At 43.6% G+C, this 12,307-nt stretch overlaps 2 protein-coding genes across 2 annotated transcripts in view; both read right to left on the reverse strand.

Annotated features, from left to right (window-relative positions):
• The window catches only part of LOC125288915 (serrate RNA effector molecule homolog), a gene marked incomplete at its 5' end in the record, with an annotated part of 12,042 nt that extends 8,441 nt beyond the window's left edge, over positions 1–3,601 (reverse strand). Inside the window, 4 exons of the mRNA XM_048235622.1 lie at positions 83–263; positions 1,317–1,519; positions 2,373–2,542; positions 3,345–3,601. Coding sequence (XP_048091579.1) covers positions 83–263; positions 1,317–1,519; positions 2,373–2,542; positions 3,345–3,601 — 811 coding nt within the window. The remainder of the gene's footprint in view (positions 1–82; positions 264–1,316; positions 1,520–2,372; positions 2,543–3,344) is intronic.
• A 1,158-nt stretch (positions 3,602–4,759) lies between these two features.
• On the reverse strand, positions 4,760–9,688 carry LOC125288917 (serrate RNA effector molecule homolog). The gene is made up of 4 exons (XM_048235623.1): positions 9,635–9,688; positions 8,035–8,153; positions 6,875–7,066; positions 4,760–4,886 (listed from the first exon to the last, which is right to left on the reverse strand). Exons 1-4 carry the CDS (start codon positions 9,665–9,667, stop codon positions 4,760–4,762), a joined length of 471 nt encoding a protein of 156 aa, XP_048091580.1. The 5' UTR covers positions 9,668–9,688.
• Between the last annotated feature and the right edge of the window lie 2,619 nt (positions 9,689–12,307).

Below are 12,307 nucleotides of genomic sequence, written 5' to 3' on the forward strand. Positions count from 1 at the left end.
CCAATGTTCCCGGATGTTTGTTCTCATGAATGAATGGCTATTTCTGGATCAGAATAATTCTGGAATGACGTGCACAATCCACCTCTGTTCTCCTTGTCATCCTCCTGGTCCTTCTTCTCCGTCAACTCTCTATGCAACATGTTCTCCTTTTCTCTCTTCCTGTCTGCTTCCCTCTCAGCTGATTGGTCCGAGGGACGCGAGACGGAGGCGGAGTTAAACTCACTGACTTTGACTTTATCAATGTGCTTCCTTTTCCTGGCCTGCTAACAGGGAGAATCATGCATTAACAATACATGCATTAACATGCTGTGTGTGCTAACAGGGAGAATCAAGCATTAACAACAAAGCATTAACATTAGCAGATTTGTGGTCAAATTCACCAGCCACTCGATATGAAATTATTACTTTGTGTCTGAAATCTACCAGCCACTTTCATATTTTACCAGCATTTGGCGGGTGGCTAATCGGTGCTAAGGTGCTAATACACATGAATGCAGATACGCACCAACAGAAAACCCACATGCCACAGAGAGAAATATCCAGCGCATCAACATTGGTAAGCACATTGATGAGGACGAAGTCAGTGAGTGTAGCTCCGACTCCATCTCACGTCCCTCTGCCCCATAACATCCAAAATAAATAATCCCTGACTCCATCTCACGTCCCTCTGCCCCATAACATCCAAAATAAATAACCCCCGACTCCATCTCACGTCCCTCTGCCCCATAACATCCAAAATAAATAACCCCCGACTCCACTTGTCCCCTTAGTTAATCCCTCATATTGCACACACTGTCTAGTGAGTGAGTGAGTGAGTGAGTGAGTGAGTGAGTGAGAGAGTGAGTGAACGAGTGAGTGAGTGAGTGAAGAATGGGTGAGTGAGTGAGTGAGTGAGTGAGTGAGAGAGTGAGTGAACGAGTGAGTGAGTGAGTGAGTGAGTGAGTGAACGAGTGAGTGAGTGAGTGAAGAATGGGTGAGTGAGTGAGTGAGTGAGTGAGTGAGTGAGAGAGTGAGTGAACGAGTGAGTGAGTGAGTGAAGAATGGGTGAGTGAGTGAGTGAGTGAGTGAGTGAGTGAGTGAGTGAAGAATGGGTGAGTGAGTGAGTGAGTGAGTGAGTGAGTGAGTGAGAGAACATTACAAACACATCTTGGAGCTGTTCCAAAAGAAGACCATTTACTAATTTTCAGTGAAGTCAAATTCAGCCGACAAGCCCAACTACTGTTATCCGTGAAGCAACTGTAATGATGTTTCAGACAATCAAAACACACACACAGCACCCCCCACACACACACACACACACACACACACAGACACACCTTCTCTGCCCTGGGTGCAAGTCTATGCTCTGCATCTACAGTGTGTACCTCCTCTTGCTTTTGGGGCTCAGATGGAGGTGTCTCCTTCCCTCTCTCCTTTCCTCCCTCCTTCTCTCTCTCCATCCCTCTCTCCTTCTCTCCCTTGCCCGGCGTCTCCAGAGCCCGCAGGTCATTCCCTGTTCCCCCTTCAAACCTTATCTGGACTGAGGCAGGAAGACAGTAACAACACAGTTAATATTTAGGCCCTGTCCACATAAAAGGAGAATTCCGGTGTGATATTGAATCATGAAGTGTGGAGATACGTTGAGCCTCGTAAATGGTGTAAAACAGGGATTTATTTGCATGGCTAGCCCTATGCCCGAGGCACCCGCATTGAAAAAGCTGTTGGTAGCATCGGCTAACTAGCGCCAGATTTCGGAGTGCAGGGGATGGCAAGCCGAGATGGGCTATGAGACATACGTTCACACTCGGTATCAGATTTCAATGCAATTTAGGTCAATATCACACCGGAATTCTCCTTTAAAGGATAAATCTGCCGATTTTTCACATAGATGTCTGTTTCTCGAGGTCACTGAGTACTGTCGGTATGAAAAAAAAAAAAATTAAACCAATCAGTTTGATCGAGTTGATATTCCCAGCAGCTAAAGCAGCCAGGCAGCAATAGCGCTTCACTCTGGGGGCATGTACCTGAGCCCTCCAGAGTAAAACCTACACTCTGTTTTCATTTTTTTTTTCTATTGACAGTACTCGATGACCTCGAGAAACAGAGATCTATGTGAAAAATTGGCGGATTTCTCCTTTAAGCTGGGTAAATATAAATACATTAATACATTATTTCTCCGTTGATATTCATTTCACTTCAGATTATTTATTTCACTCTCCATCATGTCAAATTTACTTTCAAACACAGCCTACATTGCTAACAATTACGCTCTACATAGACAGAGTCCACAACACTGAATCCTCAGTGGCCAGGCAAGGTGTGCTCTACCACAAGAAGCCGAGGCATTGATTAAAAATAATATAAATATCATGGATTATTACAGATAGCTATACCTGCATCTAACACCTTTATGATGGCTGAGGCTTGCTGAATGTCCAGGGAGATATTATCGAACCAGCCCTTTCCCCTGAGATACATGTAAACATCCAGTCTCTTCTGCAATGCATCATGGGTCTCAGCGTCCCGACGTTCAATATCCTCTGGGTGGTATTTCAGACGGAACCTGCACGGCAATCACGCCATGACACAGCAAATCAGGTACAATCACAAAGGTACAACATAAAAAAAAAAAAAACAGTAATAAAACCAGGATTCTATTCATTATATTCTTTTATTCTCCTGAATTTATTAACTTTCATAAATCCAGAACTACGTCTGCTAGGAAAACGTTTATTTTGTATTATGCTCATTTTTGCTCTTTGGACTAAGCCAGCGGTTTTCCCCCGTGTACCCCCACCTACATCCTGATTTGGCTCATGTACCCCACCTACATCCTGATTTGGCTCATGTACCCCACCTACATCCCTGATTTGCTCATGTACCCCCACCTACATCCTGATTTGGCTCATGTACCCCCACCTACATCCTGATTTGGCTCATGTACCCCCACCTACATCCTGATTTGGCTCATGTACCCCCACCTACATCCTGATTTGGCTCATGTGCCCCCACCTACATCCTGATTTGGCTCATGTACCCCCACCTACATCCTGATTTGGCTCATGTACCCCCACCATCCGACACATAAAAACATTAACACATTTTATTGACGCATGGGATGTATGGGAATGCCTGGTGCTGCTACAGTGCAGAGGTTTTAGAAGACTGTTTAATTTTTTCCAACGTACGTGCCACTATTACGTCTGATGTAGCCAGTTCCATTGATTATAGTGGAATCTAATTGTTGCAGCCAACGCTACGCAAACGGAATGCTTCGGTGACGTGTCCCCGGTGTAGCTCCCTGTTACGTAACAATAAATACTACCATAACAAAATATTGCAAATAACACTCAGCGCCACCGTACCACTCCTCGTCTCGGTGAGCCAGGAAGAAGGCCTCCATCTGCTGCCTGCTGAAGGCCATTTTGTATTCTTTGTAGCACCTGACCGCGTCCACCTCCCCAACTGCCGGGTTCAGACGCAGCAGGAACTCCTTAAAGCTCTGCAGCCCCGTGGGAGGGCGGCCAGGGGCGCCATCAGGGGAGCCACCAAACCTGCCGACACAGGACGCCAGCAACACAACACAGGACGCCAGCAACACAACAACACAGGACACCAGAAACACAACAGCACAGGACGCCAGAAACACAACAACACAGGACGCCAACAACACAACAACACAGGACGCCAGCAACACAACAACACAACGCCAGCAACACAACACAGGACGCCAGCAACACAACAACACAGGACGCCAGAAACACAACAACACAGGACGCCAGCAACACAACACAGGACGCCAGCAACACAACAACACAGAACGCCAGCAACACAACAACACAGAACGCCAGCAACACAACAACACAGAACGCCAGCAACACAACACACACAACAACACAACAACACAGACGCCAGCCAACAACACAGGACGCCAGCAACACAGCAACACAACACAGGACGCCAGAAACACAACAACACAGGACGCCAGCAACACAACACAGGACGCCAGCAACACAACAACACAGAACGCCAGCAACACAGCAACACAACACAGGACGCCAGCAACACAACAACACAGGACGCCAGCAACACAACACAGGACGCCAGCAACACAACACAGGACGCCAGCAACACAACACAGGACGCCAGAAACACAACAACACAGGACGCCAGAAACACAACACAGGACGCCAGCAACACAACAACACAGGACGCCAGAAACACAACACAGGACGCCAGCAACACAACAACACAGGACGCCAGCAACACAACACAGGACGCCAGAAACACAACAACACAGGACGCCAGAAACACAACACAGGACGCCAGAAACACAACACAGAACGCCAGCAACACACCACGTGCGTGTCAACCAGGAGGAAGACTTTGATGATCACGGAATGTCAAATGCTTGTGTTGCATTCCAGATGCTTTAAAGGTTGGATATTTCATAGTTGTAATCTCCCGACTTCATTTCCAGACAAACTTGGAGGTCAAGAATTCTGACATCCTACTGGTGGAACAAAATGGAATGGGAAGTGGAGTTCCCACTTCTAAACTGGGGGAAGTCCAACTACCTCAGCTTGACCTCTGACCTCCAAGTTGTCTGGAATGCCGCATTAGCATTTAAAGGAGGGTCTTCGATCCAAGCAGAAGGCTGTTTATATCTGAGCTAAACATCCAATCAGATGCCTGCAGAGACACTCCACAGACAGCTACAGTAAATGAATGATATGGACAAACCCTTTAAATTTAAATGCAACTTACTGCCAAATTAGAATCAAGCTTTCCTCAAAATCATGGCTCTGCAGCCTGGAAGAAGCTTCTGGCCCCAAGGGGTCCCCCTGTCTTCAAGCTTGTCCCTAAAATCACCCCCTCTCTGGCAAGGTTCCCCACCGACATCCCCCCTGCATCACATGGAGGGGGGGGGGGGGCTCAAATTCCATTCCTGTATCTTTCTTACACATCGGAAATCGATATTCATTTGGGCCTTTCTTTTAGATCATTAAAGAAACGCACCTTTTTGGGAAATTACATTTTTTGCTTTTGCCATCTACCCCAGAGTTAGATAAGAGGAATCAGGACTGAGACGTTAAGGGCATTGTTGGGAGTAACAAGTTACAAAAGTAATGTAATTACTGTAATATATTGCTTTTTGCTGTAACGCAGTAATATAAGGCATTACAAAAAACTATTGGGTAATATTTTATTTTCGGTACAAACTTCAGTAACGCATTACAATGCATTTTAACCTGAAATTAAGTGGTGTTATGTTTTGATACATATTCGCAAACAACTGAGCAAATAGCAGAACGTATCTCCTGTTACTGGTTGAAGATGACTGTGGCTGGCTGCAACTGACTGAATGGACATAAGCCTACGCTCATTATTTTCAATTTGTCAGAGACAACTAGGATATGAAGAACAGTTAAGTGACCTTTGTGTGTGAAACCGAAAGATCTCTATACCTCGCGAAATAGCACAATTAATTTAATGACACATCTAGAGCGGTGCCACGCATCTTTTTGATTCTTAATAAAGCATGCTCTTCATGTCAGCTTCGTGCTGTGAACTTGAATTAAAGAGAATGAAGGGATAGAAATGTAAAAAAGATGGGGACTTGGACTTTGTGACTTGGACAGTGACTTCAGACTTGACTTGCAACCACTCAAAAGACTTCAGACTTGACTCGGACTCGAGCTTCGAGACTCCTGAACAAGCTGTATTTCATGCAATTATTGCTTTTTTAATCAGTTAGTTGCTGCTACTGGAAGAAACTGGAATCCATGCATTTCCACTGAATTATTTTTGGAATCTGATCCCTTATCATACCTGTTCATTCTTACTCGTCATTTCGACTTATGCGTGACTAAATTCAAGATGGCTGCAAGCGCTAAACCATTGAAGATACTGTCTGCATAAATCGTCTTGTAAGTAAACTACCAGTGCTTTTTCAAAGTTCTCAATGTCTCGTTTTAAATGTCAGGGCCCTCGGAAGTCTACCAATGAAGTGTGGAGATACATTGAGCCTCGTAAATGGTGTAAAACAGTGATTTATTTGCATGGCTAGCCCGATGCCGAAGCACCACCATTGAAAAAGCTGTTGGTAGCATCGGCTAACTAGCGCCAGATTTTAGAGTGCAAGGGACAAGCCGAGATGGGCTATGAGACATACGTTCACACTCGGTATCATGTTTCAACACACTTTAGGTCAATATCACACCGGAATTCTCCTTTAAGGGAGTCTATAGACCCTATCAACTGTAGAAATAAACACTTGCGTTCTGAGACGTTAAGGGAGTCTATAGACCCTATCAACTGCGTAAATAAACACTTGCGTTCTGAGACGTTAAGGGAGTCTATGGACCCTATCAACTGCAGAAATAAACACTTGCGTTCCTGAAGCATTTCCAGTGGCACATAAAACCACACTGAGCTAATGGTAACTTGGCAACAAAGAAAAATGTTAAATATATATAAGTTTTAAAGTCATTTAAAGACATTTTAATGTATCTGCGTTGGTTTTGAACGTTTCAAGCAGAAACCCAACCAATGTGTATAAATACCAATGCAAAATGAGACACAGTGTTTTCTAAGCATATGCATACTTGGAACTATATTCTCTTTCAGGCCAAGGCAAAGCTAATTTCCAAAAATGTTGGCGTATTCCTTTAAAGGAGAATGCTGGTGATCTTTCACATAGATCTCTGTTTCTTGAGGTCACCTAGCTTGAGTTGCTGCAGCCAACAGCTAGAGCTACCAGGCAGCTACAGTGCTGCACTCTGGGGGCATGTTCATGTTCATTGTACTCGGTGACCTTGAAAAACAGAGATCTATGTGAAAAATCACCAGAATTCTCCTTTAAAGGAGCCTATAAGGACTTCCCATCACCCACCAGTCTGTTCTCATGCGTCTAGGCGGCGGATGGAACCCTGTGTCCTGCTCAGGAGGAGAGGGCCGCCTGCTCTTCTCGTAGTAGCTGTGGTCCCGCTCTCTGTGACCCCGCTCATGGTGTCGGTGACCTTTCTTGCGGTGGCTACGACTCTTCTCATGCCGTCGCTGCTCCTTCCGGTTCCGCTCCCGGCTTCTGTGCCAGCGGCCACAGCAAGACGTCAAAACAGGAAGTGAGAAGTCAAAACAGGAAGTGAGAAGTCAAAACAGGAAGAGGGAACCCGTTCAGGCTATGGATGCAGCGATATATCCTCCAATACCGGCCTTGTTTACTGATATACAGTAGGCTATCGGCAAATTTATATGACATTTACCAATGGCAGTGGCTGATGTTTATCTGTTATGCTGCATCAATTCTGCACTAGGTAGGCTAAATGTTGTGCTATAAAGGCCTGAAAGACTTGAAAATTGTTCAGTTATTTTTGTTATGAATATTTTTTCTTTCCACTCTACTAAAGGGTATAATTAATAACAAAAACAAAGTAAACAAACAAAGAAAAAGATACCAGTATTGGCATTGGTTATCGGCCAAATTGTTATTTTCTAAATCAGTATCGGTATCCCAAAATTTCTCAATCGGTCCCTAATTCAGACTGAAACAAAATAACAAAATAAAACAAACGAAACAGACCTGACTCATATGCCCTCGTAAACTAGATAGTGCTTGAGTACACAAAGTATGCATGCTGTTCAAACAAAGAAACTAATGTTTTATTTATTTTCCAAACCAGGGGTCCTAATTTCATTGATGGGCAAACTGAAAAAAAATTCTAACTAGTCTAAAGCTAATTTAATAACTAGACAAAATCACTTTGCAAGTTTAACATCATGGGAAAAACACTGAAGCACAAACATTGATGAGTTTAACATCATGGGCAAAACACTGAAGCACAAACATTGATGAGTCAATCAATGCTCCTCTATGCCACACGATAGATTTCATACGCAAGACCTTTGCTTGCTGCCCACCAAACTTTGCAATTTGCCCAACAAACAAATTAGGTCCCCAAGAGTATTAACACTACTGTATAATTATTTCAGCCACAACGTTGTGACTATTTTTACCCCACTATTAGACCTTTGCATTCTCTTCTTCTCAATCACCTGTCTTTGTGGTGGTCTCTCCGCAGAAACTCCCTCTCCCGAGAAGGACCGTAGTCGCCCCTCTCATGGTCAAACTTATTCCTCCGATGGCTACGATATTCCTCATCACTCTCTGCCATCTGCCAAAACCACAAGAATTAAATGGAAATTTAAATCACACACAGCACCAGTTGGGCTACAGATTACAAACCTGATAAGAGTCACACATACTTTCACAGCATGGGGAGACTGACGAACACCATCCTCATCAAAGATTCTGAATCAGGTTTGAAAGAGTCTGCTTTGCAAAGTTATTTATTTTATGACGGGACAGCGGTGTGGTCGATTGTCAAATGGCCCTGAAAGTCAACTATGGAATGGCCTGGCCTGGGTAGCCTGTAAACTAACTAAAGTTCAAGCTCTCCCATAGAAACCCTTCATAGCCTACCTTGCATCAGCACCAGCTTGGCCATTATGTAAACCTGTTTGAAGGAGCATGTTTGGCTTCTTACCTTGAGGCTCTGTTTTGAATTGGCCCTGACTTGCTTTTGAGCTGTCCACAGAAACTTTATTTTATTGGTAAGTTAGAAGATAAAGTTAGACATTTTATTTTATTGGTAGGATATTGCTGTAACCTATACACAAAATGCATAGAAGCTATAAGCATAGAATGCATGTCTCGTAGAGGTGAAACACTGTGTGTACTAGAAAGCCAACTGACACCTAGCACAACCACCACATATACTTCTAAAATATTGAAAACATGTTTTCTGGCACCAGTTAATACTTCGATTTTAATATAATTTAGCACACAAACATGTAACGAGAAATGCCCTGTGGAGGAGCAGTGTAAAAATAACTTTAAGCTAATGGGGCTAGCATTGACATGGTAATGTTAGCCTTTTCCTTAAACATAAACACAGTAATGTTAGTAGGTTAGATTTTGTTACTAGGTAAAACTCAGAAAGCTATGTACTACAAGCCCCAGAAAATATATAACAACAAACTTAAATTTGTTTGCTTGGCCAGGCACCTGTCTAAGTTAGCACAATACATGCACGTTAATGTTAGCACAATAACACAAACATTAGCTAACAGTTAGTGTGCTAAGAAGCAAGTGTAATAGTTCACCAGTCTGTTTTTTTTTTTTGCCTTAAACACAACAAAAACACTTGCTAGCCAGCCAAGTCAGTTAGTTACAACCTTGTCACCTTGATCTTACATTACGTCCTCAGAGTTAGCTGCTCCCACCTAGTCTTAAAACATGGTCCTGCTTAATGGTTGGTAGAAGAAACAATTAATGTGTGTTAAGGTGTGAGAGTTCCAATCTTCCAGTCAGTGGTCCATCTGTAAGCTAGCCTAGGCTACACATAAATGTAACTTTAGGGCTATTCTTGAATTTTCACTGCTGGTCTTATCAAAGTAGCCTAAATTACTGGGAAACTTAGCATTTCCCCCCCATTTCATTCAAGTTTCATCGGATGCAAATCAGAATTAAACATAAATCTGCTGGAAAATACTGAGGTGTTGCCTCACTCAATATTTCATCAGATGTGGCACACCACAAATATTTAATCCACATACATTATACATTATAACATTATTGGCAGTCTAAACTCACTGACGTTCTGTTCCTTTCTATGCTCTGATTCATCGATAAATTATGTTAGGCCAGTTCGACCTTGTTGTAGTAACATATAGGAGCCAAAGGGGGGCAGCAGACTACCATTTGCCGGCCAACAGTAGGCCTAGTGTTGTCAACTGTAAAACGAGAGGCACCAAATGTTGCGAGATGAAGGCATTCGCGTGATGACCCATGGGTTTGACTTCTTACCCGGTCCTAATTCTGGCTATGCAGACTATGCCAGCAGATGCTTGAAGGGAGAAATTGATCCCTGCTTATGTCCCTCACTGGAATTCTCTCTCTCTCTCTCTCTGCAACTTTCCTTCCCTCCCTCTCCATCTCTCTGTCTCTCTCGCTTCCCAGTTTAACAAACACCCAACTAATTTAACGATTTAGCCTATTCTTATGCGGTTGATATTGTGCCCCATGTTTTTACTGCACAGTTCCTTGGTTCTCAGCTTTGAAACCGCTTGCTGGCTAGTGCATTTATTGGTGATATGACATTAAGTATAGAATAGTCTTGCATTCTTTGGGGAGATTGCGGTCTGGCATAAGAAGTGCACCAACCACATAATGCCTGTCGTGTTAGCAAAGCACTAATGAGCAAAGGAGTCTGACGACAGCAAGGCTGATTTTTTTCCCCCCTCAGTCAACGGGAAGTTGTTCTCATGTAGGAATGATCGGGTGAAAGTCTGTGTGTGTGTGTGCCAAGAATCATCGTAATTCAAACGTTCATAGGCTGCTACCTCCATGACAGAGCTGTCATTCCCTTAGGCAGTGCCACAGATTTTAAAAGCACATTCTGTCTCTCCTGTGATCCTTCATGATAACATTTACATTTATGGCATCGACACGACTCAACAACGAATGGAAGTGCTGTAGGGTAGGCTACCACAGGGCATATAAAATATCTCTCTGCACAGTTGGCGCTGTGAGAAACTCCAGTGACTCCATTGTATAATACTGTAAGATATTTCATAAGCTGCCCTCACTGTGCTCCACTCTGATCCTTGTTAACGTTTCCCAGTCCTGGGGCTTCTGTATCAACATCCCATTTGGAAGCAAGGGGCAGCCGAGTCGAGATGGAACAAGGAGAAACCGTGTCCGAGGAGTGTATCCTCCACCATAAGTGTATTCAAGGTATTGAAGGTGTATAAGAGTGTAAGTATATATGCTGTGTGTGTGTGTATGTCAAAGGAGTCTATACTGTATGCACCTCCACCATAGGTGTACTATGGTATAGTGCAAATAGATAGGTATATTGGAAATAGTGCAAAAAGAAAGTAGGTGTATAAGAGTGTATGTGTGTGTATGCTGTATGTGACGTGTGTGTGTGGGGGGGTATTTATTTGTGTGGGGAAAAGGAGTCATGGAAGAGACAGATTCTGCATGTCTCCATCAGTCTGTAAGAACAGATCAGAAGAAGAAGAGGATGAGCAACACCTTAAGAAAATATTGTCTCTGGCCCAGAGAAAACAGAGCGCAGGCTGTTATTCAGATCAGCACCGGGGCACAATCCAAACAAAAGGATCGCTGTCAAAACACAAGCCGCGGGCACCACACCACAGAAAAGGTTTGTTGACAAGACATTCCCCGGTGAGAGAGAAGGAGAAGAAGAGGCAGAAAAGAGAGAGTGAGAGAGACAAGGAGAGAAGCCAAAGCCCAGCCAAATGAAATAAGAACACTCTTTTTCTCTGTTTCTCTCTATCTCTCTATCTCCTTCTCTTTTTTTAGAAAGGGAAACAATCTGTATGAGCATTTCCCTTTGTCTTTCTTTCAGTTTCCAACACACACTCTCAAACACACTTTCATTTGGAAGGGGCTACAGGCAGCCACAGTGATGCCGGTTGCTTTGCATTCTGGGACGTGGACATGCCTTTGGCCCTTGGAAGCCGTGTTGGCATTAATCGAAGTGCTGGAGCCCACGGAGTGAGTCTGAGGACATTTCTGCAGGGAGAGATCACTTACGTCGGATCAGGACATGCTAACAGGGACACACTACAGACACAATAGTGAGCGTGAGAACTCACAGGTCGTTAAAGGTGAATCTTCACATGCACACACTAGTATACGTATACACACACACACACACACACACACACACACACACATATATATATATATATATATCTCACACACACAAATACATTTCCAAAATAGTTGGGATGCTGTGTAAAGTGTAAAATGTAAAAAAGAACAGAATGCTATGATTTGCAAAAAATCCAAACCAGAGAATAGTGCAAAGACATAGCAGTTGTTGAAACAGAGGAATGTACAGTTTATTGTAAAATATTAAGCATTTTGAATTGCCAGCTGCCAGCCACATGTCTCAGAAAAGTTGGGACAGACGCCTGTTTATCACTGTATTGCATCACCTCTTCATTTAACATCATTCTTTCAACACTGAGGAGCTGAGTTGACCAGTTGCTGGAGTTTTGTCCCATTCTCTCAACACTGAGGAGCTGAGTTGACCAGTTGCTGGAGTTGTGTCCCATTCTTGCATGATAAAGGATTTCAGCTGCTCAGCAGGCTGGGTTTTTTTCGTTCAATGATGCACCAAATGGGAGAGATCTGGACTGTAGGCAGACCAGAATTTAGCACCTGGACTCTTCTACTATGGAGCCATCCTGTTGTGATATGTGCAGGATGCAGTTTTGCATTGTTCTGAAA

This window comes from Alosa alosa, chromosome 23, assembly GCF_017589495.1.
Source record: "Alosa alosa isolate M-15738 ecotype Scorff River chromosome 23, AALO_Geno_1.1, whole genome shotgun sequence".
Classification (NCBI taxonomy): Eukaryota; Metazoa; Chordata; class Actinopteri; order Clupeiformes; family Clupeidae; genus Alosa; species Alosa alosa.

Coding starts and splice junctions, on each gene's coding strand:
- LOC125288917 (XM_048235623.1), bottom strand. CDS start 9,667: ATGAATCAGAGCATAGAAAGGAACAGAACGTCA. Junction 8,154..9,634: donor TAGAAAGGAACAGAACGTCA/GTGAGTTTAGAC, acceptor TGGTTTTGGCAG/ATGGCAGAGAGTGATGAGGA. Junction 7,067..8,034: donor AGAGACCACCACAAAGACAG/GTGATTGAGAAG, acceptor CCGCTGGCACAG/AAGCCGGGAGCGGAACCGGA.